At 47.0% G+C, this 27,997-nt stretch overlaps 2 protein-coding genes and 5 non-coding genes across 13 annotated transcripts in view; 6 read left to right on the forward strand and 1 right to left on the reverse strand.

Moving 5' to 3' along the window:
- The window catches only part of PBRM1 (polybromo 1), a 98,906-nt gene extending 80,049 nt beyond the window's left edge, over positions 1-18,857 (reverse strand). For 4 of the 7 annotated variants that reach the window (XM_029051173.2, XM_029051169.2, XM_029051170.2 and 1 more), the window contains exons 1-6: positions 18,642-18,857; positions 13,068-13,220; positions 10,492-10,589; positions 10,058-10,205; positions 3,221-3,364; positions 420-536 (exon numbers count right to left, since the gene is read on the reverse strand). In XM_029051173.2, coding sequence (XP_028907006.1) covers positions 420-536; positions 3,221-3,364; positions 10,058-10,205; positions 10,492-10,589; positions 13,068-13,205 — 645 coding nt within the window. In that variant the 5' untranslated portion in view covers positions 13,206-13,220; positions 18,642-18,857. The remainder of the gene's footprint in view (positions 1-419; positions 537-3,220; positions 3,365-10,057; positions 10,206-10,491; positions 10,590-13,067; positions 13,221-18,641) is intronic. The other 3 variants (XM_029051174.2, XM_029051172.2, XM_029051171.2) reach the window with 1 other exon arrangement.
- Positions 18,858-19,023: 166 nt separating this feature from the next.
- Positions 19,024-27,991, forward strand: GNL3 (G protein nucleolar 3). The gene is made up of 15 exons (XM_001513936.5): positions 19,024-19,105; positions 20,718-20,776; positions 21,254-21,391; positions 21,786-21,893; positions 23,074-23,157; positions 23,730-23,865; positions 24,359-24,465; positions 24,846-24,987; positions 25,570-25,657; positions 26,093-26,270; positions 26,465-26,607; positions 26,694-26,830; positions 26,936-27,084; positions 27,333-27,408; positions 27,493-27,991. The coding sequence occupies exons 1-15, from the start codon at positions 19,093-19,095 to the stop codon at positions 27,585-27,587; spliced, it is 1,653 nt and encodes a 550-aa protein (XP_001513986.1). The 5' UTR covers positions 19,024-19,092; the 3' UTR covers positions 27,588-27,991.
- Positions 23,565-23,639, forward strand: LOC114806794. Its single transcript, XR_003754856.1, has one exon. It is a non-coding gene; the product is annotated as a small nucleolar RNA SNORD19 (small nucleolar RNA).
- On the forward strand, positions 23,928-24,004 carry LOC114806793. Its single transcript, XR_003754855.1, has one exon. It is a non-coding gene; the product is annotated as a small nucleolar RNA SNORD19 (small nucleolar RNA).
- LOC114806809 lies at positions 24,516-24,596 on the forward strand. The gene has a single exon (XR_003754867.1). It is a non-coding gene; the product is annotated as a small nucleolar RNA SNORD19B (small nucleolar RNA).
- Positions 25,407-25,478, forward strand: LOC114806795. Its single transcript, XR_003754857.1, has one exon. It is a non-coding gene; the product is annotated as a small nucleolar RNA SNORD19 (small nucleolar RNA).
- Positions 25,952-26,026, forward strand: LOC114806796. The gene has a single exon (XR_003754858.1). It is a non-coding gene; the product is annotated as a small nucleolar RNA SNORD69 (small nucleolar RNA).
- Positions 27,992-27,997: the final 6 nt, after the last annotated feature.

Here is a 27,997-nt window from a genome sequence, read left to right on the forward strand (position 1 = left end):
TCTAACTCAGAATCACATAAGACTATCCACGCCATCATCACTTTTACAGCCCTGCTTGCTATCGCGGAGTAGGGCCTCCAAAGTCTGCGCTCTGCTCCATAAGCATGGGTTAGGTAAAGTTCAGGGCCTTGGAACAGCGATTCAATAATACCATGTTGACTTAAAAAAGTCTAACATTCCAAGGAAGGTATTTACGAATTGGGCAAGATCTTGTCATTACTTATCTCTCTTTGCCCTTGGTGATTGCATAAACTAATGTGGATGAACAAATTTCTCCCTTTCATTTTGTCTCCAAGGACAAAGAGAGAGGCTCATCTATCTTCCTCTACGAAGGCAAAAGGCTACGGCTTCTTTTGACTTTTATATCAACTCTCATCCGGCATCCAGAAAAGCAATTTGGCTTTAGTTCCACTACTCACCACTTTAGAAGGAAGTTTCTGAAAAAGCTCACTTATGAGACGTCCCGATGGGTTTGTGGCTATCGCTATGGCTTCGAGAAGCTGCTCGAGGATCTCCTTCAAATAACTTGGAGAAGGCTGGCAAAGCAAATGAAAGTTACAATGGCTTTATTAATAAAAAGAAGTCAAACTAAATTCTACGTCTCAGCAACTGAAATGTGCGCGTGTTTCACAAAGAGGAGATAAAAAGACGGAATATGCAACTTAGCTTGGAATACAACTCTGGCAAATGCTAAACTGTGAAATGAAGGAAATGCATTCATACGGTCCAAAAAAAAAAGTTCTAGAAAAAAACACGTTCACATGATGCTTTGCGTGAGCCATACTAATTCTCACATTATAAAAAATGCAATCTATGAAGGTCGTCAGGAATAGGATAGGGATAGTAATCAAACTAAGTTTCACTGAAGGGACTGAAGTTATTTTACTGGAAACATAATTATCCATGTCAGTCCATTGTATTTACTGAGCCCTTACTGTGTGCAGAGCACTGTACTAAGTGCTCGGAAGAGTACAATATGACAGACACATTCTCTGCCCATAACGAGTTTACAGTCTAGACGGAGTGAGTATACATATAGATATATATATATATACACGTGAGAATACATATTTCAGGGAATAAAAGTGAATCGATATAAATGTAATTGCAGAGGCAACTGCCACCAGAATAGGCATCCTACAGATCTTTGTGCAAGAACTAAACCCGTACTTTGTTAAATCTGCAGATTCTGCCCGCTAATGGTGTGTGTACTAGGGGCGAGCGGGCCCCATTCTCATCTGTACAGTCCTCTCTCTGAAGCTCTTAGGACCCACCCCAGCAACGACCCCTCTGCTAAAACAAAAGCGAGAGTGGAAGAGGGGAAGAAAGAAAAAGGGGAAGAAAGAAAAAACACTCAGGGGGGAGAGAGGACACAGAAATAAAAGGAGAGCTTTTTATTCTACTCCAACACCCCTTGCTCACAGGAAGTTTCTGGTGTCACTGAGAATCCACCTATGTCGGTCAACGGTTAAATCCTGCTAGTTTTTTCTTCCCACCTTTTCCCCAGATCTGCCCCCTTCTTCCCCACCCAGACAGCTACCACTCTGATGGGTCCAAGCTTTATCACGGTAAAACAACTCAATCAGCCTCCTCACTGGCTTTCCCTGCTTCCGGCCTCTCCCCCCGACAGCTCGTGTGCCACAATACTGCCTGGATCCAGTGCTGAGTACAGTGCTTGGAGCATAGTAAATGCTTTAAAATACCACTATCATCTTCTTCAAATGTCACTTAGCTCACATCGCTCCTCTCTACAGTAAAACCTCCAATGGCTCCCCATCTCCTTCTGCATCGAGCACAAACACTGGCTTCCAGGCTCTCCGCCAGTTCTCCCCATTTTCACATTTACTCTCTTCACTCATTATTCCCCAGCTCATACTCTTTATTCTTCAAAGGCACCTAACTGTTCTTCGCTCTCAACTCTCCCACCCCTAACCCCGTGATCACGCTGTTCCCCAGCATGGATGGAAACTCTCACCCCGCCAAATCCATCAGACCACAGTTCCTCCCCATTCTCCAAGTCCTTCCACAGAAATTCCACTTCCCCCAGGAAGACTTCCCTGAATGATTCAGCGCCCAACCACAGCACTCATGCATTCTATCCCTCTTCCCAGCAGTTGCGTATTTATGAATTTCCACTTGTATACTCAGCTATCTTAACCTGTTGTACCTGTGTTACTTCCTGTTGAAATACAGTTCCCTTGCACTGTACTCTCCTTCGCATTTAGTCCCCTCTCGGGGTCGCACCTGCAGAGTTACCAGTACTCTACCAATCATGACTCCAGGAGGGAGAGTTGGGCAGAGGCATCCCCGTGCCATTCCTAGCATGGGCAGTGGCTAGTGAGTGGAAGGCAATCTTCTACAAGTCAAAACTCACCTGGGCTGGGCAGCAGCGGCATGGGAGAGAGTCGAGGGCAGAGACTCATCTACCGCACGGAAGGAGGCGATGGTAAACCACTTCCCTATTTTTTTTACCAAGTAAACTCTATGGATACATTACCAGAACGAATGAAGATGAAAGTGGGGCGTTCTGGGAGAGAAGTGTCTATGGAGTCACTATGGGTCGGACATGACTCGACAGCATAAGACCACAACAACGTGCAGTTAGTACAGTGCTCTGCACTCAGTAAGTGCTCGATAACACTGATTCATTGACTGAGATCAGCTACAGTATCTTCTTACTGGTACTTGGCACCTTTCTTGGCATCCTTAGCTGGTCTGCGAAACACCTAGGGCCTCTTATTTATTTAAAAATAAATAAATAAAAACATAAAAAAATTGAGATCTTATTTGATCCAAAGCCAGACTGAGTAATCACAACTCCAGCTTCGAACACTCAGTTTCAATAAAGGTGACTGCACACTCACGTTTCAAAGTTGAAGAATAGATAGGCTGATGAAACATAAGTTTCCTCATTTTGTGCCTGAAACTCATTAATGCTTAAGCTGTCACTGGTAGAGGAAAGAAAATGTTTGCAGTTTATTCCCACACATTCCAATGAACCCATCTGTTAGAGTCTCACTAGGTCAGGTAAGTGAGACAAAAGCATCTTTAGGAGGTTAAAAAAATATTTCCAAGTATACAGCCCCTCATCTACTGAATACATCTTGTAAGGCTGCACGTCAACGTCAACTGCTCGTGACGGAAGGTGGCAAACAACTTCGGAGGGTACCTGCCTCCCAGAACTGCTTGCAATCCATTCCTACCCAGGCTATGTACTTACTACTTCAGAAATTGTTCCATGATTGTCATGCCCGTCATCATCCTCATCATCCTCATCTGCATCTCCTTTCTGAACAAATTCATTCCTTGTCCGGAGATATAAATCCCAGAGTTTACAGGCAGCTTTATATTCAGGAGAATCCGGCTGTGCACATGCAAATAAAAAGGAACGATTACTCTTGGCCAGTTTTTATTTCCATTTTGTAACCTCTGCTTTGGTTGAAATCCTTTGTAAAGAGGAACATTCTGAAATGCAAAAATTAAACCGTACTGGTTTATGCTGTGTAAACAACCGGGCCAGGTTAAATGACCAAAAGATCCTTCTTGCTTGAGATTCAATCGACACTGAAATTCCCATTATCAAACGATCAGTCAGTCGCTCGCCAACTCTGCGCAGAGCGCTATACTAAGGGTTTAGGAAAGTACAATACGGGACTCTCTCATTATAACTCCTTACTTCAAGTATTTCCGTGAGAGTGATATTGAAAATACGGCCTAATGCCAGGCGCGCGCTCACTTCAAAATAAAGTACTGGTCATGCAGCCTGTGGAAAAATTACCTTGGTTTGAAACCTCCTTTCTCTTTCTCCTCAACCTCAAGAGTATTTTCAGTAACCTTTCTTTAGCAGCAGTTGTCAAATGCTTACAATATGCCACATAAGCACTGCGGTAGATTCAAGATCATCAGTTCAGACATGTCCTGTCCCACATGGGGCTCACAGTTTAAGTAAGAAGAAGAAAAGGTATTTGATCCCCATCTTCAGCAGGCAGATGAAACCTTACTTTAAATTTAGCATTAGTTAATGACAGGTCTATTTAGCATTAGCTACGGGTAATGGCATCTTGATTCTGTTAGCCCAGGGTGCCCTTTTGCCGAACAGACTGGGATAGACTCTAAGCCCATTATGGGCGGGGAGCGTGCCCATTGTAGTGTGTTCTCCCAAGCGCTCAGTACAGTGCTCTGCACATAGTAGGTACTCAATAAATACCACTGATTGATAGATAACACTTGGAATGTTAATAAATACGACTGAATGAACACTTACATACGTACACATAAAAAAAAATCTAATTCAAATTATTTTATTATAGGTACAAAGTCATTTTTGCTCTAATGCCCATAGTTAGGTTTCTGAAGAACCCCGTGTTAGGGGAAAGTTGCCCTGTAATACCCACTGATTCCAAAGGAATAACAGATTAGGTGATAGATCAAAGACACCATTATGGTTGACATTTTTTGATCCTAATTCTTATTTTGTTATGTCCACCACTGTCAGAACGCTTTACACCTTTGCTACTCACTGTTTTGTACCCTATATTTAATCTCGGGAAGACACGTGCACCATAAAGATCAATTCTCTCCCAGTCTTCCCAATAGAACACCAACCACTGATATCCCCCCAGTCCTGCAAGCAACACAAACACCTATAATTTTGTTGTTCCTCACCTAAAAGAGTCCCACGATGGCAGGGAGGGGAGGGCATGGACCAAGGTAAGAGTGCCCAAAAGCTCCACAGAAGATGTAAGCTCCTCTCTGGACTGTAAGCTTGTTGTGGGCAGGGAACGTGTCTGTTTATTGTTATATTGTATTCTCCCAAGCGCCTAATACAGTGCTCTGCACACAGTAAATGCTCAGTAAATACGACTGAATGAATGAATGGATGAGCTCTGGCCTGGGGGTCCTCATCAGGCTTCTACTGCCCCGGGACCAACAGAGCTTTAATCTAGCCTTGCCTGAAGAACCCTCATCTGGGAAACTAACGAGCCGATCGATCGGGCTATCGGGATCATTTTTGTCCGAAAACCATGCCGTGACTTCTTTCACTCCGCAGTCCTATTTCAATTTGGTCTCCGACCTTAGAAGATCCCAGTGATTAGTCTTCATTCCACGGTCTTATTTAAATTTAGCCTCCAACCTTAGAAGATCCCAGTGATTTGGACGGCAGACCTGAGGGCCTCGCTCAACAACGGTGCCCCAACTGGATTAGTCTGCAGCCGGGGATACACCGTTCTCCAGCCCAAGTCTGCACCTATGCCCTAACCAAGCATCTTGCAAGGCACGCTGTTAGCTTCTGGGGGACTAGGCCAGAGAGAATGAGGCTGGCTAAGTGTAAAATCCATCAACACCGATGAAAACCACTTCAAGCTCAACTCCTCCTGACGGTGGGATGCCTCAGACCTGCACTCGTAATATTCCTCCACAACAGGCGGGCCAAGATAATAATAATAGTCTTGGTACTTGTTAAGCGCTTATTACGTGCCAAGCACTGTTCAAAGAACTGGGGTAGATACAAGATAATCAGGTTGGACCCAATCTCTGTCCCACATAGGGCTCACAGTCTTAATCTCCATTTTAGAGATGAGGGAATTGAGGCACAGAGAAGTGGCTTGTCCAAGGTCACACAGCAGACAAGGGGTGGAGCAGGGATTAGAACTCAGATCCTTCTGACTCCCAAGGCCATGCTCTATCCACTAGGCCACGCTGCTTATTGGTGAGGGGGCAAGAGCACCCCTTGGCAGCCCCCTGGATGTTAGAGCAACCCTCCTCACCCCAAATAGGGAAGGTGACCTGAAAAAGTGTCCCTAAAAATTGCCTGGCTCCCGCAAACCCAGTTCTCCAGTAAACCTCGATGGTAAGCTGGGTATCTGCGGTGACCTAACACAGTGGTATTTACTGAGCGCATGCTGTACGCAGAGCACTGTTCTAAGCGCTTGGGAGAATACGATACAGTCAGGTTGGTAGACACGATCCCTCCCCTCAAAGAGCTTACAATCCCATGGAGATGGGGAAAGTGCGGTCTGTGGGACATGAAGAGAGAGGGAGTTCCAAGCCAGAGGGAGGATGTGGGCAAGGGGTCGGTGGCGAGAAAGAGATCGAGGAACGGCGAGTAGTTTGGCGTGGGAGAAGCGTAGTGTGGAGCTTGAACTGGAGCAGGAAATCAGCAAAGTAAGGTACGAGGGGGAGAGCTTATCTAGCGCCTTAAAGCCGACGGCAAGGAGTTTCCGTCTGAAGCAGAAATGGATCGATCGATGGTATTTAGAGAGTCTTTATTGTGTGCAGAGCATTGTACTAAGCTCTTGGAAGAGTACAGTGCAACAGAGTTGGCAGACATGTTCCCTGCCCATTCCGTGCTTCCAGTTTAGAAGGACTGGGCAACCAGTGGAGGTTTGGAGGAACGGGGAGCTGTGAAATGCACTTTTTTTTTTTTTGGAAAAACGATCCAAGCACCAGAGTGAAGAATGGATTGGAGAGGGGAGGGACCGGAGGCAGACGCAGTACTTGAGGTGGGATATGAGTGCCTGGACCGGCGGGGCAGCAGTTTGGATGAAGAGGAAGGGGCAGATTCTAGAGATGTCATGAAGGTAGAATCGACAGGACAACTTTTCGGTGAGCCTAATGCGGCCAGTAGTAATGAGTTTCTGTTGGATGCTGAGCTGGATGAGCGACCACCAGATGTTCCTGAGGAATGGGGAAACACGGACTGAACCTTTCTGCTTATTTTTTAGAAAACTGATGCAGGCGGCAGAATGAGGAATGGATCCGAGTGAGGAGAGACAGGAGGCAGGGAGGTCCGCGAGGAAGCTGACGCAGTTCTCGAAGCGGGATGCGATAAGTGCTTGGATCAGCACGGTACCGGTTTAGATGGAGAGGAAAGGGTGGATTTTAGCAATGTTGTGAAGGTACAGCTGGCAGGATTTGGTGATATTTAATATGTGGGTTGAATGAGAGATGAGTTGAGGATAATGCCAACCTTAGAAGTTAATTCTAGAAAATGTCCCCCCTGCAAATTTTGATTTTTGGCCAGCTTCTTCCTGGGGAACTGTAATGCCTCAGCCAAAGATAGGTCATGCACTGGTCCAGGCACTTGTCAGGTCCTGGTTACTGCATCAGCTTGTTGACCTCTTTTCTTTCCTTTCTTTTCTTTCCTCTCTTCCAGTCCATACTCCAATCCGTTGCCCAGATCGTTTTTCTGAAGTACATGTCAACCCTCTCCTCAAAACCTCAAATGGCTGCCCATTCTGTTCTAGCAGGAGGAACCCCCTGCCCTGAGGGCTTTAAGGCACATAATCAGCTCTCTCCCTCCTGTTTATCCCCGTCTCCTCCTGCTAAGGCCCAACTTGTACACCTCATGCCACTCACGCCAATCTACAAGTTGTGCCTCAGTCTCGCCTCTCCCACCACCAAACTCTTGTTCACGGCCCCCCTCCTAGCTAGATCTCCATCCCGTTTCACATCCGGCAGACCACGGCTCTCCCCATCTTCAAAGGCTTTCTGAAATCACAACTCTTCCCCAATTAATTTCTCATCTCCTCACCCTATATCCCCTCAACTGTCACTTCAGCACTTCCACCTATCGGTGCACTGCAATCCTCACCCGCTATTCGCTCGGGCACTCAGACACCCTACCCCGGGAAGTGGTGTGCCCTAGTGGAAAGAGCCCGGGCCCGGGAATCAGAGGACCTGGGTTCTAATCCAGCTCTGCACTTGTCTGCTGTGTGAGACCCTGGGCAGGTCACTTAGCTTCTCGGTACCTCAATTACCTCATCTCTAAAATGAGGATTCAATCCTCCCCCCCTCCAATTTAGACTGTGAATCCCATGGGGGACAGGGACCGTGTCCTACGTGGTCATCTTCTATCGACCCCAGTGTTTAGGAGAGTGCCTGGCACATAATAAGCGCTTAATGAAAACATTAAAAAAAAGTTAGCATTCATATAGGTCTTCATACTCCCCCTACCTATAGTTTAGTATCCATCTCCCTCAGTAAATTTTAAGCCCCTTGAGGGCAAGGACGAAGTCTAATAATTCTATTGTACTCTCCCAAACGCTTAATTCAGTGTTCTGCATACTCTAGGCACTTAATATTGACTTTATTTAGGATAAACTAATTCCCCTCATCACAGTAGTCATTCTTCCAAATAACAGCAAGAAGATATACTTTTCTCCTCTGCTTTCAACTAAGGTGGAAAGACATTCTCTACTTCTTCCAATCCTGCCCCCCTAAATAATCCATTCTCTCACTGGCCCTTCCCACTTTCCATCCAATGGATACAGCACGGGTCTGGGAGTCAGAAGGTCATGGGTTCTAGTCCCAGCTCCACCACTTGTCTGCTGTGTGACCTCAGGCAGGTCACTTCACTTCCCTGGGCCTCAGTTCCCTCATCTGTAAATGGGGATTAAGAATGCGAGCCCTATGTGGGACGGGGACCATGTCCAACCCAATTATCCTATATCGACTCCAGCGCTTAGAACAGTGATTGGCATAGTCAGCGCTTAACGAATACCATAATTATTATTATTACCCCCAGAGTTTTCAAGTTGACCCTCCACGTTTAATGCTCTTTTTTGCTTTCGTTAACCCCTAAAACTTGACATAGAACACTGTGCTGACGCTCGCACAGACAGAACTTTTCACAAGCCTCAGACCAGACGGACGACTGCCGCCCTCGGAAAACGGAGCTTGCCGTTCACCTGTACGCGGAAGTCCGGTTACCTCCACTAGAACTAAAAAAAACCCAGCAGTGTGTGTTTGAGACATGGCACCTACTGAAGTTCCTCCCATCCATCTGGAAAGTCACACTGGGCTAAAGTGGGCTTGAACGAAACAACAGCAGCTGGTGGCTTTGGGGCCCGAGTGGACCCATGTTGCTCGGTCGACGCTGGGCCAGCCCCAGAACCTTAGCCGCTGCTAGGCTCTCGAAGCACCACCAGTCACGACGGACCCAAGCTGTTGGCGGGATGGATTAAATTTTAGAACTGATCAGACTGAAAACTCAAAGGCAGGAACAATGGCTTCCACCTCAATTTTATGTTCCCAACTACCCAACACAATCCTGTGAACCCAGGGAATGCTCACTGAATACTGACAATGATAACGTGGACGGCAAATACTGGATGCAGCTTCTGGCCAAACCTGTACTTTATTCCCCATCTGCCACAGCTCTCGTTCCATTCTTTCCGGGATACAATGGAAACAGAAAAGCAGCTGAGGGAGGCCCCCACTATTCTACTCCCAATTTCACTTGAAAAGCAAACTGTTTGGTCTTTCAGGCGATGGGTATTTAAATAATAATTATGGTATTTGTTAAGCGCTTACTACGTGCCGAGCACCGTTCTACGCGCTGGAGTAGACACGTGGTAATCAGTTTGTCCCACGTGGGGCTCAGTCTTAATCCCCATCCTACAGATGGGCAAGTCACTTCACTTCTCTGTGCCTCAGTTCCCTCACCTGTAAAATGGGGATGGAGACTGTGAGCCCCACGTGGGACAACCTCATTACCTTGGATCTACCCCAGCGCTTAGAATAGTGCTTGGCAGATAGTAAGCACTTAAATACCAACATTATTATTATTATGAGGTAACTGAGGCACAGGGAAGTTAAGTGACTTGCCCAGTCACACAGCTGACAAGTGGCAGAGCCGGGATTAGAACCCACGACCTCTGACTCCCAAGCCCGACTCTCTTGCCACTAGGCCACGCTGCTTCTTGAGCATCTTTGGGGTGCACAGAACTGTACTATGCTTTGGGGGGGTACCTGTTAAAGAACTGATGTGGCACCTCTTTCTAAAGGAGTTTTTAAACTAACTATGGGGGAGGGGGAGAGAGTGCGCGAGAAAAAAAAGTGCAGTCCAGATTAACCACATATCTGGTGATCCTCACGTCACTCAGAATCCACTATGCTGCTCTTCAAATCACTTTAAAGAAAAATCAGAGCAGTGAGACACCAGAAGGCACTTGGAAACATATGAGATTAAGTCATCCTCCCCCTCAGAAAAAATACATTTAAGCTACTGCAAGTATACTTGAATTTCAGCTGCTGAAAGTTGATGCTTCCTCACCTTATAATACGCCTTTGCGTTATTAAAGAGCAGTTGAAAGTCTGCGGTCAGTAGGTTAACATCATCATACTCTTCCATTTTTAATTTTTGTTGGATTTTCATCAAATCAATAGGCTGGGACACCACTTCATAGTAGTCCGGTTGATTTCTGTTAGGTTTACAAAATGGAATCAATCCAAAGGCTACAGGGAAAACATGCTTCTAAAAATAATGTTTCAAATGACACAAGAGTCTTTACCCCCAGATTCATCCTCCCATTACATATAAAAGATGACATAACATCCATCCCAAAATACCATTTGGGACAGCTTCCGTTAAATCAAGGGACTCACAAAGGTGAATTATTGAGCATTTTTAGAGTTCGAATCCACCTCTCTGAATATATTTGTTCTACCACGCCGTTCTCCTCTTGTCACTGAGTGCTATTCCTTTACCTCCGTTTCGGTGCTCTGATGAAGAGCTCACACAGAAGCCTGCCTTGGTCATCCTTGTAGTCTCTGATTGTATTGTAGAGTTCATGGCATACGGCAATCTAAGAAGAAAATAAAACCAAGAAATTGTGCCAATTAAATCCATTCAATCGTATTTGAGCGCTTACTGTGCGCAGACCACTGTACCAAGCGCTTGGAAAGTACAATTCAGCAACAAATAGAGACGGTCCCTACCCAACAACGGGCTCACAGTCTAGAAGGGGGGAGACAAAACAAAACAAGTAGACAGGCATCAATAGCATCAATATAAATAGAATCAGAGAATCATTAATAAAAAAAGAATATGTACATATATACACAAGTGCTGTGGGGCGGGGAGGTGGGTAGAACAGAAGGAGGGAGTTGGGGCGGCGGGGAAGGGGAAGAAATACGATTAAATAGACGGTGAGTCCTGCAAAGAAGGTCACTCTTACATTCAACACAAAAGCTTTTGACAAATCTCCAGAGTTGTAACCACCTCGCTTCGGTTGAAAAATGGCCACGAGAGGGGAAGATGTCGTGGGGGGGGGGGGGGGGGGAAGAAAGCAGAATGACCTTCAGGTCTAGCAGGGAGATGTACAAAAAGATTTGGAAGACTTTGGGAACCTTGGAAATCCAAGCTTAAAATACGCCGATATTATCATCACATAAAACTTTCACAGCAACCACTGTTAAAAGTATAATCGGGTTTATGCAATAAGCTATCCGTCAAGCTCACTGCGATGGGGGAATCTGTCTACCGACTCTGTTGTGCCGTACTCCCTTAAGTGCTTAGTACTGTGCTCTGCAATCGACCGTATTTACCGGGCACTTACTGTGTGCAGTTGGTAGACCCGTTCCCTGCCCACAGGAGTTGGTGCTCAATAAATACCACCGATGATGACGAAGATGATTTACCGAGAGCTTCCCTTCATCTTCCCAATGATAATAATAATAATCTTATTTGTGAAGCCCTTACTACGCTGCCAAGGACTGGAGAAGATAAAAAATAATCAGGTTGGCTACTGTCCCGGTCCCACATAGCACTCACGGTCTAACACCTAGGACCTATCTGCATGGTCGGGGTGACAAGGGTATATTAAAATATTATACAGTACTAAGTTGGTTTGAAATCACAGAAATTTAGCCATGCTTCGAGGTTTAGCTCCTCTGGGATTCCAGTTGGCTTGGAAAAGCCTTGGACAGTCTGTTGAGCTACAGCTCAGGAGGACTGCTTTGGGCCTCATGGATGGAATTGAATCAAAAAAAAAAATATCATCCTCACCCTCCGGGCCCATCGCCCCAGGCTGTGATCAGGCAAACTGAGCCTGTGTATGGCTCTACTACGTTCCCTGAAGCCTAGATCACTTTAACCTACAATTTCACAGCATACAACCCTATCGAGAAAGAGGGAGATGCACATTTCTTAAATTAAAAGCCTTTGCTTATAATATATAAAATCACCAAAAAATGCAAAAACAGCCGCTTTCTCCTAAAAGAAAGCCCCAGCATGATTCTATTTGAGGGACACCAAACCTGATGGGGGAGATAGATCTTGCATCTTAACCATCTCTAGTCAAATGTTCTTAGGATTCAAGGAAGATTATTCCAGGTGGTGATTTTTTTTTTTATAATCAACATGGCAGAGTGTGGTTAACAATAATAATAATAATTATGGAACTTAAGTGTTTACTATGTGCCAGGCACTGTACTAAGCACTGGGCTAACGCATGACTGACGATCCCATCCACATCAACACGTCTGTCAAAACTGCCTCGTGCTCACTGTCACCGTGCCCCGCTGCCAGGGCTAAGCTACATCACTTGTGGTTCTGCGGCATTTCGTCTGTCCTCCTTCTCCTCCCTTAGACCTATCGAAGCGTGATGTATTACCTTGACGCTAGGGGACCGACAGTGGCTCGGGGCTTCATTGGTGAGCTCGAGCACGGGGATCCGGTCTCTGAGACTCTCCCAAGTGTTTAGGACAGTGCTCTCCACCCAGTCAATGCTCCAGATTGACTGACTGACAACGGCAATTATTGAGCGCTGCGTAAAACGCTGGGATTGATACAAGACCCTGCCTTTCCACTGGACATTAGCACATAGGTGACTTCGCTCTAGACATCTCATAGTTGTAAATAGGGGCCACGTCTCATAGTTGTAAATAAGAGTCCAAGAGACTTGACCCTTCTGGACCCTAAACTTGTTCTGGGCAGGGAATGTGTCTGCTAATTCTGTTGTATTGAACTCTCCCCGCTCCCAGCCCCACAGCACTCATATAAATAGCTGTAATTTATTTATATTAACGACCGTCTCCCCTTCTATACTCTAAGCTCGTTGTGGGCAGGGAATGTGTCATACTGCTGTATTGTACTCTCCCAAGCACTTAGTACAGTGCTCTGCACACAGGAAGTGCTCAATAAATACAGCTGACTCCCAAGCTCTTAGAACAGCGGTCTGCACATAGTAAGCGCTCCTAAGTACCACTGATTGATTGATTGTTCGAGAGAGAATTCCAGGGAAGTTCCTGATTTGCAGAATCGGTCAAGGCAAATCACTCACAGGATCCACAGTTGGGAGATTGGAAAGCCGCCTCCTTTTCCTGCTTGGGCCTGGCGTGTGGGCAGAGTGGTGGCCGTCATCAAAATCCCCGCTGATGCTGCTGGAAGGAGATGTAGCTCTCCTTCGCTTGGTACCCATGGAATCCAACTTCTTCTGTAAGAAACAATTGACAATGCTCTGATATTGAAATCTACCACGTGGCAGCGGGGCCCTTCCAGAAAGCAAGCTCTTGCTTCACTACAAGGCAAATTTCTCACGGCGCAAATGAGAGGCTCGGCGATGCAATAAATACTTTTTGGTAGGTCACTAGGCTACACCCACTGAGCAGGCTCCCGACTCGAGCACTAAGTTTAATTGCAGGCCGACTTTAGCTACCAGACGTTCAGCTCCAGTGGGACCTAGGACACCTTGGAGCCGGAGTCAGCTCGTCTCAGACTTTCGTTCTGCCGAGCCACACGTACCCGGGAAAACACTGCTCGCTCTACGCGGCGGACACGAAAGACAAAGGCTTGTTTTTCGCGGGGGTTAAAAGGCTTAAAAGGGAACCCTCTTATGGTGCCAGTCAGTTGTCTTAACTACCTGCCGTCTCCGACCCCTCTAGAAATGGCTAGAGAAATTGAATGGCGTTGAGCGATACCTGCAACATTTGTAAAATGCTTCCGAGGTTCTGGAGAACGAAATGCAAGACCAGACTCATAATCCTAATCTTGGCTGTAAGATGGAAATTCTTGTTTAAGGTCTTTCTGAATCCCTACTACGCACGACAGTGATATCTTGCCACGGCCATGGAAAATCAGCAGAACCTTGAGTGACAGTTGTTTTCGCCGCTTCGACAATATTCTATTACCCAAAGGACGCCTCAACATCCAAGGCCACTGACTTTTAGATTTCTGATTACAATGGCTGTCTGGGGCGCACCAAAAATAGCAGTCCTTGCCCAAAATGACATTATTTGGTCATTTCTATATACCCATACCTCGCTCCACGGCAATTTTCATGAAAATGGAATGAGCAACAACGCATGGAAAAAGAAGAATGCGCTCAGTTTTTCCAAAACACGTGTTTTCACTACAGTTTGGCTAGCACACCGCTGAAGACTGAGGGGATGTTGTAGCTGCTCCCACTCGTCTATCCGGCTAGAACACGAGGCGGTTGGGTGGATGCACGCGGCGCCAGTTTTCCTTGACAGAGGGTCCGTCAGGAACCTAACCCCCACGGAAGACAGCATGGCCTAGTGGACATAGCCCAGGCTTGGGAGCCAGAAGGCAGTGGGTTCTAATCCCGGCTCCTCCACCTGTCTGCTGTGTGACCTTAGGCAAGTCAATTCATTTCTCTGGCCCTCGGCTACCTAATCTGTAAAATGGGAATTGAGACTGTGAACCCCAGGTGGGACAGGGACTGATTTGCTTGTATCCACCCCAGCACTTAGTACAGTGCCTGGCACATAGTAAGCACTTAGCAAACACCACAATTATTATTATTAGAGGGGAACTGAGCGGATTTGGACCTGGGGGCAGGAGAAGGGATTTGGAGAAGGGGGGAGAGAAAAGATTTCACCATCTCAACTCGGTCCTTGAGGCTAGCTGAAAGTGGTTCAGTCTTGCTGATGACCAATAACGGAAAGTGTAGATCATTGGCTCACTCCAATTCCTAAGTTCCTCTGACCAGATACTCTCACGAACATATCTTGATGCAGACTATCGTATCACCTGTGACTTTCAGACCAGTTGCTGGGTAGTTGTCTCACCCAGAAGAGGTCTAATCGCTCCTGGAGACCTACGCCTAAGATAGAGAGGGTTTCAAAGAGCTCCACGACGGCAAATTCCGTTCAACCACAACCCCTTTCCGAAATCGAGACGAAACTATCGTAACTGCTTATTTCCCCCGTGATATTGGCAGCTATAGGAGAGGAGCAAAAGCACGTTGGCTGCCAGCTAAAAGGGGAAGAGGCATTGTTGACTACTCCATTTGCTCGAGAGCCAATTATACTGTCGGGGTTCCCATGCCAGGAGCACGGAACTGTAAACGACTAAGGAAAATACCAAATGGTGAAAGTTGAGGTTTCTGGTCCACTTTACCTGCTGAGATGAATTTTGGGGAACATTTAGAAACAGACCGCTGGCCTCCTCACTTCTACATTTGCTGAGCTCCTTTTGAAGCTGGCTAAAAGTGAGCTTCATTTACATACCCTTCAAAGTGTGTCAGTCAGAGATAACAAGCGCGGGTGGTGGTGTTCTTTCAAGAAGGGCCGACAGAACGGTCAAATAAAAAGTGCCGACGTGTTATACTCTGGAAAGGATCTATTCCAAGCACTCAGATGAGCTTGATGACATTGAGAAATTCTTTATGAAAAGAATAAGAAAACTCAAAAGGTCCAAAGTGTGAGCAGCGGGGGACAGGGACAGGAAAAGCAGAAAGGGTGTGCAGAGGATCAGTAATTTACCAGATTTACCAGAGCACAACCAGTGCCTCGAAAAGCCAGGCTCCTCATAATTTCTGAAGGCCAAGTTAAACTAGCAGGAGAAAGCAGGGCTTTAGAAGTGCTGATTCGGCAAAGGTGTTAGTACATTCAAAACTGAAAGAAAAGAACAAGGAAGGAAAGGGTCAAGGATTAAAAAGGAGGCCTGAGACGACCGAAAGCATTCAAGTAGAACTACTACGGTAAGTTGTGGAGGAGAAGGAGCATAAAAATTAGTTTTCGTATACCTATAAAGCTTCTGCTAATATCTTCTGCAGGGAAAGAAATACCGAATTTCTGGAATTAACAAAAAAAATCCGATATTGCACTGGTGCATTTTTCTGGTGGCCCTGCCGATGCTTCACAGATGTTACCCCTTGTTTGGAGTAAACTGTTCTTAAATCAGACGTTAGAAAGAAAAACGTGACTGCTCAACTCTCACTCCATTTGACTGAAGGGAGTTCCGTCTCAGAGACGAAAGTCAGTATGTGTTTGGGGGAGGGGGAAAGAGGTGCGGCGAGAGAAAACAAAGAAGAGTTTTTATATGACAGAGTCAGACTAGGAAAGGCTTGCAGGCAATATCAATTCAGAAAAGATGTGCACTTCTCTACAAGATGTCCTCTTCAGTGATAGATAAACAAAGGCCATATAAACCGTCAGGAACATATAAAATTGAACTAAATAAAAACATTACCAACCTCGTTTCTTGGTAAAAACTACATTTCTATTTCATGCTTCTGAAAGAAAAAAGTTACCAGCCAGATGCATTAGATTGGATCAGACTGGAAACTGCTCTCTACCCCAAGACGAGTTGTTTAACAATATAAAGCAACTGCACCCTGACAGGACTACAGCACACACTCGATAACAGAATCAAAACAGCACTTGGCAAACTAAAATATACAGAAAACGTATATACAATTTCTATTTCAAACTACTCATGCCTCTGGGCTAATACACGTGTATTTAGGAAGAAAATTTCTTGTAATCCATTTTAACGACTCAGAAATGGTATCTATTGCAAACAGAAGCGTGTATTTTTAAAGCCTACGATCCCCAGCTCAGTCACGCTAGTCACAGTAAGTTTTGGGGGGGGACTAAAGCTGTTTCCAGGAAATACACTCAACACAACGCTGCATTTCAGTCTCGAGCCTGGGGCCAATAATATAAGATGCAGATTATAGAAAAGGGGCTATTTTATTTGTTTTATCATCTATACAGTCGAACAGACTAACCTGAGGATGGGAAGAGGGACGGGGCACTGACTTAAAAGTTCTGGCAGCCTGGAAAATTTTCTGTAACTTATCTACCTGGCTTTAGAATTCGACTTTTTTTCATATCCTTCAGCCAACATTTTAAAATTCCCTTATGTCTTTCGTAGCTGCAGAATGCGGTCAAAGACTTCCCAACCGTTCAAACACGGCGAATCCTATTGAAAAGCCTCTATTTTCCCCTCCAGAAAAAGCCTGCCAACTGTTTTCCCTTCGATTCAGATATAAAGATTTATAGGCATCCTGCTACCATTTAATGATACTCCAGAATCAAAGTGTTTTAAGCATCTAGTCTGATCTACACAAGATCCACTGTTTCGCCTCAAAATCCTCTAGTTGCTACAACGGAGCAAGTGTAATTTCTGAAATACAAGCAACATCCTGTTGGCCGGAAAACAGTAAAACACCAGCTCTCTGAAAACCTCAGGCACGTTATGAGCCAACCCCTAACCGCCAAGATTCATCTTCTATCTTCCAAAACATCGAGCTGGCATTTTTAATCTAGTCTACCTATATCTGCGTTTTATTCACCGAGGCCTCCGATCCCGGACACTCTTCGGTTCAGAAAATTCCTTAATTTCTCTCTCAGAGTACGCAATGCGTGTCACGATGCTTGACAGGCTTTCGGGCTCTTTTAAAGGGATTTGAGAAAACAAAACTCACTGGGTGCCGCAAGTGGGGTCCAAACTGGACTGTGGAGGGGAAAAAAACACCTTCCGCTCACAGGATACACATACGGTATTGGAAGAGGGCACCAAAACAACAGGGAGCAAATGAATGACAACGTTTTCAATCACCAAACACACTCCCCCTCCCCCACGTTTTCTGACCAAACGAAAGCTATTTCTGACGCTTTAGTAGTAGCGACACAACAAGGGAGAGCGGTTTGACACCTCACGCTGGGTCTGCAGTGGGAAATTCGAGTTTGGGGGCAGCTCTGAGTGAAACAGGACTGAGAGATTCAACTCTCAGATAGTGGTTTGGAGGTAAGGTGCCAGATCTGGGTGATGATTTGGCCTCTCTCACCCGGCGTGCCGGGATTGCATTCCACTGGGGTTTGCAAGCGAGACCGTAGCCCAAAGCAGTTCCCGGGAGCGGCTCGGTCAGCGATATTACGCTCCCCCTCGGCCCCGTCCTTTCCTTACCTGGGCGTCGGTCCCCCCCAACCTGTAGGCCCGGGGATGGACCTGGCCGGAATTGGAAGTTGATAAAGTACGGGGCGAGGAGTCGCCCAAATCCTGGCGTCAACCCGCAAGTCTGGAAATTCCCTCGCTAGCTCCACTGCACCGTCCTCTCCCGGGCGCCGAGAACGGGGCTCGGCGCAGGGTGGGCGCTCGACGAGGACCGCTGAGGGACTGAACCCCTCTTCGCCCTGCGGGGCCTTCTTCCGCCACCCAAACCCCATTAACCCCGACAACCCGCCACCGGGGAGGCGGGAGATCGGAGCAACTCGGGACTTTGACATCTGCGAGATGCCCATTAGAAAAGGCAAGGGGGGAAATCCGGCAACTTCGGGGTACGCGCGTGTCTATCTGTGAGCGGGGCTGGAAAGGAAAATGTGCCCAGGAGGAGGAAACAAAGGGGAAGGCAGGTGAGAGCGGGGGAGGGGAGGAGGCGCTTCGCTACGAGTGCGGGCAGGAGAGGACGCGGCCCCGTACAAAGGTCCCCGAACCCCCAAAACGGGAGCAAAAAGGGGGAAGGACCAGGGCCCGGAGCGGAGGGGGGACTTGGGGGCGGCGGTTTCGCGCTTCCCCCAACCCCGGAGGATGCCCCCGGCGAGCGGACACACAAAGGAGCCCGGGCCCGGCCTCCCGGCGCCGCCACCGCCGGAACCGTCGGCCTTACCCAGCTGTTCCTCCGCCTGCAGCCCCGGCCGCGGTCCCCGACCGCCGCACCCCGCCCCGTGGCCGCCACGGCTGCTGTTCCTCGGGTCGCCCTCCTATCGTTCCTGCGGCTCCTCCTGGGGCCCCCTCGCCCCCGGCCGGCCCCGGCGGCGTCCGTCCCCGCCGCCGCCGCTGCAAAGCCCGCCGCACGGCCTCCAAGCGACACCGGCTCTGCACGACCGTGAGCGTACAAGGAATTGGGTGGGGGCCAGAAGAGGGGAGCGAGGGAGGGAGGGAGGGAGGGAGCGTACGTGCGTCCGTGCGTGCGTCAAGGCGTGCACGCGCTCGCTCCCGACGTGCTTTACGGCGCCGCGCCGCATCACTCTGACGCGTCGGGACGGGCGCGCCCCAGTCGCACGTGGTGCCGGAGCTGTGCGGACGCGCCGGCCGGGAGGACTCCACCCGCCGCCGCCATGAAGCGGCCTAGTGAGTAGAGTTCGGGGATCCCGCGTCTCCGCCCTCTTCGCCTACCAACCCACCGATCGGGCCCCACCTTCCGCGGGGCGGCCGAGTGGGAAGAACCCCGGCCTGGGAGGCAGGCCCTGGGTTCTGATCCCGGCCCCGCCACGTGTCTGGCGGCAAGGCGCTTCGCTTCTCCGGGCCTCAGTTTCTTCATCTGTAAAACGGGGATGAAGACCGGGCCCCACGAGGGACACGGGCTGTGGCCAACTTGATGATCTCGTAACTACCCCCGGCGTCCGTTATAGCGCCCGAGGGATACCGTGAAAAGAGGATCCTGCCGTTTGTCGCCCGGCACGATCTCACCGGTCCTTAACCGGGACCGAGCGGATTCGCCGCTCCGGGAAAGAAAGCCCGGGGATTTGGTTCACCTCCGTGACCTGATAATGATAATAATGATATTTCTTCAGCGCTTTTTACGTGCCGAGCGCTGGGATGGATACAAGCAGATCGGGTTGGACACGGTCCCCGTCCCACGTGGGGCTCACAGGCTCCAACCCCATTTTCCGGATGAGGGAACCGAGGCACAGAGAGGTGAAGTGACTTGCCCGAGGTCACACAGCAGACAGGTGGCGGAGCCGGGATTGGAACCCGAAGACTTCCCGCCGGGGAGCTGAGCACGTGTCCTCGGGCCCAGGGAGAAAATGGCTGATGCTTTGGGCGACTGTAACGGGGAGCGATGGTTGAGAGTGGCCTTCCAGCAGAACGCAGCGTGGCTTAGTGGCAAGAGCCCGGGCTTGGGAGTCAGAGGTCGTGGGTTCTAATCCAGGCTCTGCCACTTGTCTGCTGTGTGACCTCGGGCAAGCCACGGAACTTCTCCGTGTCTTGGTTACCTCATCTGGAGAATGGGGATTAAGACCGTGAGCCCCACCTGGGACAACCTTATATCTGTCCCAGCGCTTAGAACAGTGCTTGGCACATAGTAAGCATTTACCAAATACCAACATTATTATTATTAGTCTTTTGGGTACGGGATAGTCTCAGGGATCAGGCGGATCGGTGCGGCGGCAACGGGACCTGGTAGAGAAGTCAGGACCTGGATTCTAATCCCGGATCCGCCACTTGACTTCTGTGTGGTCTTGGGCGAGTCACTTTGCTTCTGTGCCTCGTTCTCCTCATCTGTGAAATGGGGATTCGATGCCTGTTCCCTTCCCCCCCCGCCCCCCAAGTACTGCGGGCCCCACGCGGGACAGGGGACGGTGTCTGACCTAAGGATCTTGTAACTCTTCCAGCATTTACTACAGTGTTTGCCATATAGTAAGCACTTAACAAATATCACAGTCGTTATCGTTATCTTCCGGCCCGGAATTTGGGGGATTGTGACAGTCGCCTTTTCAGACGTTTAATAGTTGGCGTGATTTTGAACAGATAGGACGCGTCTTCAGTAGGATTTCCCCGGGGGTTAATACATTGGTTTGACCCCAATCTCAGAAATATATATATCGGAGGGGGGACGCTCAAACCCTGGTGAGGAAGGCTGGCGTGGGCTGCCAGATGCCTTTAACTGGATCGGCTTGGACAGTACTATTTTAGAGGAAGGCCGGTCTCTGCTTTGTCTTACGTGTCTCTCTGTTTTCAGAGCTGAAGAAAGCAAGTAAGCGGATGTCCTGCCATAAGCGGTACAAGATCCAAAAAAAGGTGGGTCGCCTGCACAAACCCACGGGAAAGTCAGAGTTACACCTACAGACTAGGCCTTTCACCCTCGATCCGCAGAAACGGCGGTTAGAAGATTGGTAGCGCCAAATTCCGGGTGCGAGCACCGCACCTAGGAACGTCACAAGCCAGGAATCCTCGGACTCTGTATTGTCCCAAGTGGGGCATGGGACCGACTAGGAAGTATTCCTACAGAATCACTACCGAGGGAGGGAGGTTTTTCTTGTTATATTTGCCTCTGCTGATGGCCTTCCCCGAATGCAAGAGTTGTTGGGGATTGGGACCCATCTCGTCTACCGACAATCTCCCTAATTTCTTTCTCCCTTGCCTTTGTGGTTGAAACAAATATTTAATGACAAAGGTAAATCAGACTTCTGCCCCATGTGGGCGTGGTGTGTTCTCTAGATCGACCGAGCGACCTTGAACTGACCTGAGGAATTGTTTTTCCCCTGCTTATGATAGGTACGGGAGCACAAGAGAAAGGTCAGAAAAGAAGCCAAGAAACGAGGACATAAAAAGCGAAAGACCGATCCAGGAATTCCAAACAGTGCTCCTTTTAAGGAGGCACTTCTTCGAGAGGCCGAGCAAAGGAAGCAGCAGGTACGGCAAAATTGCAAATCAGTCAGCTGTATTTATTGAGCACCTCCTGAACTGTACTAAGCTCTTGGGAAAGGGCAGTAGAATTAGAAGATTTGAATCCTGCCCTACACAACCTAGAGAGGCGATTACGAGGGCTACAGGATGGGGGAATTGTGGGGCGGTAAGTATGCGAGTACCGAAGTGGGTGGTGGAAATTAATTAGAAATTCAATCAAATACACACTTACCTAGGGTGAGTTATTAAGGAGCCTTGGACTCCCTCCATCTCATCCAGGCTCAGGCCTAGAGGTTTAGCGGTTCTGAGGTCTTTTACTGGGGTGACAAGAAAAGTGCATTTTAATAAACCTGCCCAATAGTAAACTCTTTTCCACTTCTTTTCCATGATGGGGAAATAGCTTGAAGAATTAAAACAAAAGCAGAAATTGGAGAGACAGAAGGAACAGGCCAAGAAAAAACTAGAAGCTCAAAATGTTTCTCCCCCAAAGGAAGAACCGGTAAAGAAGGTATGGCTGTTCGCTTCCCTCAAATCCACATTCTCCTTTCACTGTCGTTTCCAGGAGAACTCTTGATGACTCTTGAAGGCTAACCCTTCTACTTAAGCTTCGGTCCCTATTCCCACACTTGAAATACGCTTACTTGTCTTGCAAAAGTCTCATTCTTCTGGCTCCTTGCCTCTTTGCTTTCAAGCGAGTACAAATCTCTACCAGAAAAATTCTGTCCTTAGGGCACCCTCCAACTCTCAGTCCTTTCCTGCCTAAACTGGAATTGGCCATCTATGCCCATGGCCTCCATTCTGCTGCTTTCATCATGGTAGGTAGTACTCTCCTGGTTCTCACCTGGTCTGCCCGATATCATTTGCTGGCTCCCATTCTTCTCGCCCCCTTCATCTGTGGGTATCCCTCGGGGCTCATTTTTGGGCCCTCTGCTCTTCTCACATTAAACTTGATTTCACGGGGAGTTCCGCTCACGACATCAATTACCCAGATGATTTCCATATCCACAACTCTAGCCGATATGACCATCTTCCTTGCCCCACAGATCCTAAGTCTCAGGTGACTCCATGGACGTTTCAATAAAATTAAATTTCTGACGTCTTGTTTCAAGCTGACGGTAATTCTCTGTTGTCTTCCATTACATCCCAGCCCATAATCTGTTCCTGTTACACCTCCAATTCCTTGCTTGTTTGCACCTTTTTCCCTGCTTAGCCATGGCAACTCAAAAGCCATCTCAGCACTCTCAGGTAGTATTATTATGGAATTTGTTAAGCGCTTACTATGTGCCAAGCACTCTTCTAAGCGCTGGGGTAGATACAAGGTAATCAGGTTGTCCCATGTGGGGCTCACAGCCTTTAGTCCCCATTTGTTGTAGTGAAGGTTGCCTCCTTTTAAAAGGGCATGAATCTGGCCATTGGAGGGTCCTGGGTTCTAGGCCAGCTCTGCTACTGGCGGCCTGCTAAGTGATCTTGAGCAAGCCTTGGTTTTCTCATCTATAAAATGGAGGCTGTTAGGTTGAACTCTGCTTCTGCCTTATCTCAGAGGGACATTGTGAGGACAAAATGAGATCGCTAATATTTTAGGGCTTTGGGGAAAAGTGCTATATTTAAGGTGATGATATCTAAGATTATATATTAGTTTTACCTCATGTTCAGATTCTGAATTTATGTCCTTTTCTCGCATTATTCAGGAGCCTGTGAAACCCAAAGAACAGCCATCAAACCAACCGGACAACAGAAATCTAAAAGAATCCTTTTGTAGGGAACTTAAAAAGGTATTTTCCCAACAATCCATCAGGGGTTTTTATTTAGGGCTTATCTTGTGCCGAGCACTGTACTAGGCATTTGGGAGAGGGCGATACGGTCACTAGACACAGTCCCTCTCCTTGGGGAGTTTAGTGTCTAATGGGGGAGACAGACATTAAAATTAATTGCAGGTAAGGGGAGCGACTGAAGGGTGTGAATTCACTGGCAGTGGCGGCAGGACGTAAATGCTCGTCCGGGGTAGGAGGAGGAGACTAAGTACGTGGGAGAGTACTATTTTCTCTTTCTGACTTATGGGGTGAAGGAAGATCATGTACACAAGTGGTGATGGCCCTGTTGGGTTTCTCACGATGTGATTAGGCCAGTCATTCCTACAGAATATTTAATTTGCCTTTCCGGTCATTTTCTTCATTTGGGCAAGAGATGATGATGATACACATAGTCTTATTGTGACGGTGAAGACATCAGATCCAACTCTGATTTTGCCCCAGTATTGATGAGGATGATCTTGTGATTGATTTTAGTTCTGCCGCTGAAGAAGTGTATGGTTCTGATCTGGATTTTTGTGTGTGTGTGTGTGTAGGTGATTGAGGAGTCGGATGTTGTGTTGGAAGTTTTAGATGCCAGGGATCCTCTAGGGTGCAGGTGTTCTCAGGTGGAACAACTCATTATCCAGTCGGGAGGAAACAAAAAGCTACTGCTTGTCTTAAATAAAACAGGTAAGGAAGGAAAACAACCACGATTGGGGGGGGTGGGGGAGGTTCTGCCATATGGCTTGTGTGAGGAATGAGGAAAATATCTGATCAGTCTGATATACCACTGAAGACTGTAAGATCCAACTCTGACCTAAAACTTGCCCATATTAACGTACATACTTGCTGCCCGTGATCAAAGGAATGTTGGGGGCCAATCAATATCGCTGCTTGCATGTTAGAGTGTTGGTGGAAAATTTAGGTGGCTCATCTCTAATGCTGAAGTTTAGTAACTAGATAAATTTGAACAAAAACATTTGGCAAAGCATATTGTATTTATATTAAAACCGCATCATTGCTTACTAAGAAAAACTAAAACCTGCCTCGTTTTAACATGTCTTCAAATTAAACAATATAAAACAGAAAATTAATCCAGTTGGACCTGGTTCAAGAAAATCCCACCAGGCCAGGTGCCAATCTCAATGTTGGCAACTTGTTTTTAACTAATTTTCTTTCCCAGATCTGGTACCAAAGGAAAACTTGAGGAAATGGTTGTGGTACTTGCAGAAAGAATTTCCAACGGTGATTTTCAAATCCTCCGTGCAACCAAAAGATAAAGTAAACCCGGTAAGACTTACCAGGTTGTGGCAGTAAGATGTTTGGCGGGCTCATTTTTGTCTGGGTTGAACTGTGATGAAACTGATCGCTCTGGATACAAGAGTGAAGAATACAAGATCCAACTCTGATTTCATCCCATTCATTAGAGGGTTTCGCTGCTATCGCTGGTTTGAAATGAACCAAATGGTCATTTCTCAGGCTATCAAAGCCTCACTCTGAGATTGGCCCCTATGAAGTCAATCTTAGGGAAATGTTACAAAAGATAATTTAGGAGGTTTACGTTTGAACTGCTGAAACAGGGCCTACGAGGGGATTTGCTTATGTGGCTATTGTATGGTTCCAGGGAGGGTTTGTGGTACTTGACTGATATTTAATTGGGGTTTTTTAAGTCAAGGAAGAAGCAAAGGGATAGTAAAGCTGGCCCTATCAACCTCTCAATTGGCCGTGTCTGCGTTGGAGGCGAGGGCCTATTAAAACTTCTTCAGAACTTTTGCGAGACGGACAATGAGACTCTCCATGTTGGCGTGATTGGTGAGTGGACATTAGCCCCTGCGATTGCTACAGCCCTTTCCTCAGGAGCTTATTTTTATCAAGTAATTAACCTGGAGATTTGCCCTGAGAGTTACTGCTCCATCCCGTAGCAAGGAAGTGGATTCCCATGGGGATGCTTCTTTCCTTTTAAAGCCAATTCTTGGGAGCCGATTCTTTTTGTCGGCGATGGCACTCGGGGGAGAATCCTTGTGAGTTAACTACCTCCGAGTCAAGCTGTGGAAAACAAATTTTCCTATCCTACCTCCTGGAGGTTTGATAAGTGGGTGCAGTGGGACTGCTTTGGTGGTAGTAACTTTCAGGTGGACATCTAAAAAGCTGACTACTTTTTTAAAAGCCGTAGCACATTCCAAGTTGATTCATCAGCTTGTTTTTACATCCTTTTCAAGTAGTTGAGTGAGAAGTGATGAGGAAACAAATAGTCTTACTGTATAAGTGAAGACATCAGATCCAACTCTGATCTTGCTCTGAGGACACTAGGTCTAGTGGGAATCCTGCAGGTTGCCAGCAAATATTTATGTATCTGATTTTAATGGTTGTATTTGTTTTTCCTCCAATGTATAGGTTTCCCTAGTGTGGGGAAAAGTAGCATAATCAATAGCTTAAAAAAAACAAGCGCTTGCCAAGTGGGTCCAGCCAGGGGAATTACCAGGTAGGTGTGCTTCGCCACCCCCAAACACACACAAAATACCCCATGCCCATTATGGATAATTTCCTGCAGATATTTAGAATCGGATCATAAAGTAGTACCAACGTAGGGGTCGGGACATCGAAAGAGGCAGTGTTATAGACACCTAAATGAGCTTTGGTGGAATAAACAGGCTCCATAATAACTTGAATCGATATCCCTGAGGTTTTATACAGAAGGCCCTGTTCAATGGTGAAATTTCTGCTTGACTTCTGTGGACGTGAGATAAGTAAAATTTAAAAGCTCAAATTTCTGTTAAACATAAGCCTATGATGAAAGTTGGAACTGACATACCATGCTGAGTTTGTTCAATCCAACCCTGAGCTTCATGTTTCATGTTAAATTTTAACTTCCATGTTGGCTTTTTTTTTTTTAAACCAGTGGTTTTTCTCTTTTTAGGAGCATGCAAGTAGTCCGTGTTGACAAGCAAATAAAGATGCTAGATAGTCCGTGCCTTATTGCATCTCCTTCTAATTCGGCCGCTGCTCTAGCTTTGAGGAGTCTCATAAATACTGGAGATGAAAAGAGCGTGTTAGAGTTGATGAGTGCGGTTTTGAAGCACTGCAGTAAGAAACAGGTAAAGTATTCTGCTGCTTCTCAAAATCCCCTCCCCTCCATTCCCTAAACTCAGTCTCAAACCTGTGTAAACTAGAGGGCCAGCCTGAGATGGGTGGCTTTAATGAATTGGGGGCGGGGGCATTAACCCCTGGTCTTGCTTGCCGTTCAGATGAGCACTGAACCAGGTGAAAAGCCTTTCCTGTTTCATTTCAGATCATGCTACACTACAAAATTCCAGACTATAGAAATTCCCTGGAATTCTTAATATTGCTTGCGCAAAAGAGGGGAATGCATAAAAAGGGAAATGTTCCGGACAGTCCCGGTATTGCTAGAGTGCTGCTCTCTGAGTGGACAGGGTAAGGACTCTTGTTTAGTAACTTAAACCTTTTAACTCAACACGTGTCAGTGCGGTCATAATCTTGGATATCTCGTCTTTCCCCAGAGCTAAACTGAACTATCATTCTAAACCTCCTCGGTCTTTCAACTTTTCCCCACACCTTAACGAAGATATCGTAGCAGCCATGCAACAGGGATTTAATCGAGACCAGCTGGCTCAGTACAACGCAAACAGCATTAAAGGTGAATGGGACTTAGCTTTTTAACAGAAGTGTCCGTTTTGCATTCGGTCTGTCACCCTAAGCAAGTCAGAAGAACTTATTCAACTTACACCTTTTATCTTTCCAGCCATCCACTCTCCTAGCAAGAACTCCAGTATTGTGTTTGAGTCTTCTGGATTGATAAATGGCATAATAGATGAAAATCACATCTCTGAGGAAGAGTCAGAAGATGACGACGACACTAGTATGGAGGAAGAGGATCAGGACAGTGCTGATGTAAATCAAAGAACTTAAAGGGATTTGGGTTGAAAATTTAAGCCAGTGGCTTCAAAGGGTTAATTTCTGTGAACTAGACCTAACTGGTCAAATAGGGAAATAGGTTGTGGGAAATTACATTCCATAAGTGTACTCATTCTAAGTTAATCATTGGACTCTCCCCAGGAAATAGAATGAAAACAAAATAGTCTTCACAGGTCCATGGGCCAGAAACCAGTCCACCCTGACATTTTTTTCTTTTCTTGTAGGAGGATATTGAAGTCAGCTTTGAGCCAGCCCAAAAGCCAGAAAAGGCTAAAGCACTATTGGAAAGGCCCCGCTCAGGTGGGTTTAAGGGTGGTAGTTTTCTCAGCCTCCACTTGGATGCAATCTTTGTTTTAAAACCTCATTTTTTTCCTCTCCACAAAGGTGAACAGCTTGGGGCCCAAAGAGAAGACTCTCTTAATTTGGATCTGTTGCCCGAGCAAGATGACGCTTATGACTTCAACACAGATTACGTGTGACCGTCAAGGGATGAGATGAGCCAACGAGCCTTAGTTAATACTTAATCTATTCTCTCCCCGACATCCTGCTAAAATTCTATTCCCAGCCTACGTTCCCCAAATGAGCCACTGGTGATGTGGCCCAGGTGTCAGCTGCTGCAGAAGTGCCAGGGGACACGTCACATTTTCTGACCACTCGGGTGCTGGCGGCTACCCGCTGATCATTGTACCAACCGGGACTCCTGCCACGGGCACCCGGTTGTGGGAAGAGACATGAGCGCTTAGAGTGCTCTGCACAGCAAGTGCTCAATAAAAGAGATGAGCGTGTCTGGTTGTAGAGTGAAGCAAATCCTGCAGATGTGTACAGTTCTTGCTTTTGTAAATAGTTATTCTTCGTTGTTATATTAAAAGCATCAAGTCTCAAAGCGTGG

This window comes from Ornithorhynchus anatinus, chromosome X1 (assembly GCF_004115215.2).
Source record: "Ornithorhynchus anatinus isolate Pmale09 chromosome X1, mOrnAna1.pri.v4, whole genome shotgun sequence".
NCBI lineage: Eukaryota > Metazoa > Chordata > Mammalia > Monotremata > Ornithorhynchidae > Ornithorhynchus > Ornithorhynchus anatinus.

Bases quoted from the DNA above. Each gene is read 5' to 3' on its own strand.
- GNL3 (XM_001513936.5), top strand. The intron at 24,988-25,569 runs GTGAGTGGACAT...TCCAATGTATAG, and splicing joins TCTCCATGTTGGCGTGATTG to GTTTCCCTAGTGTGGGGAAA. The intron at 25,658-26,092 runs GTAGGTGTGCTT...TTCTCTTTTTAG, and splicing joins CCAGCCAGGGGAATTACCAG to GAGCATGCAAGTAGTCCGTG.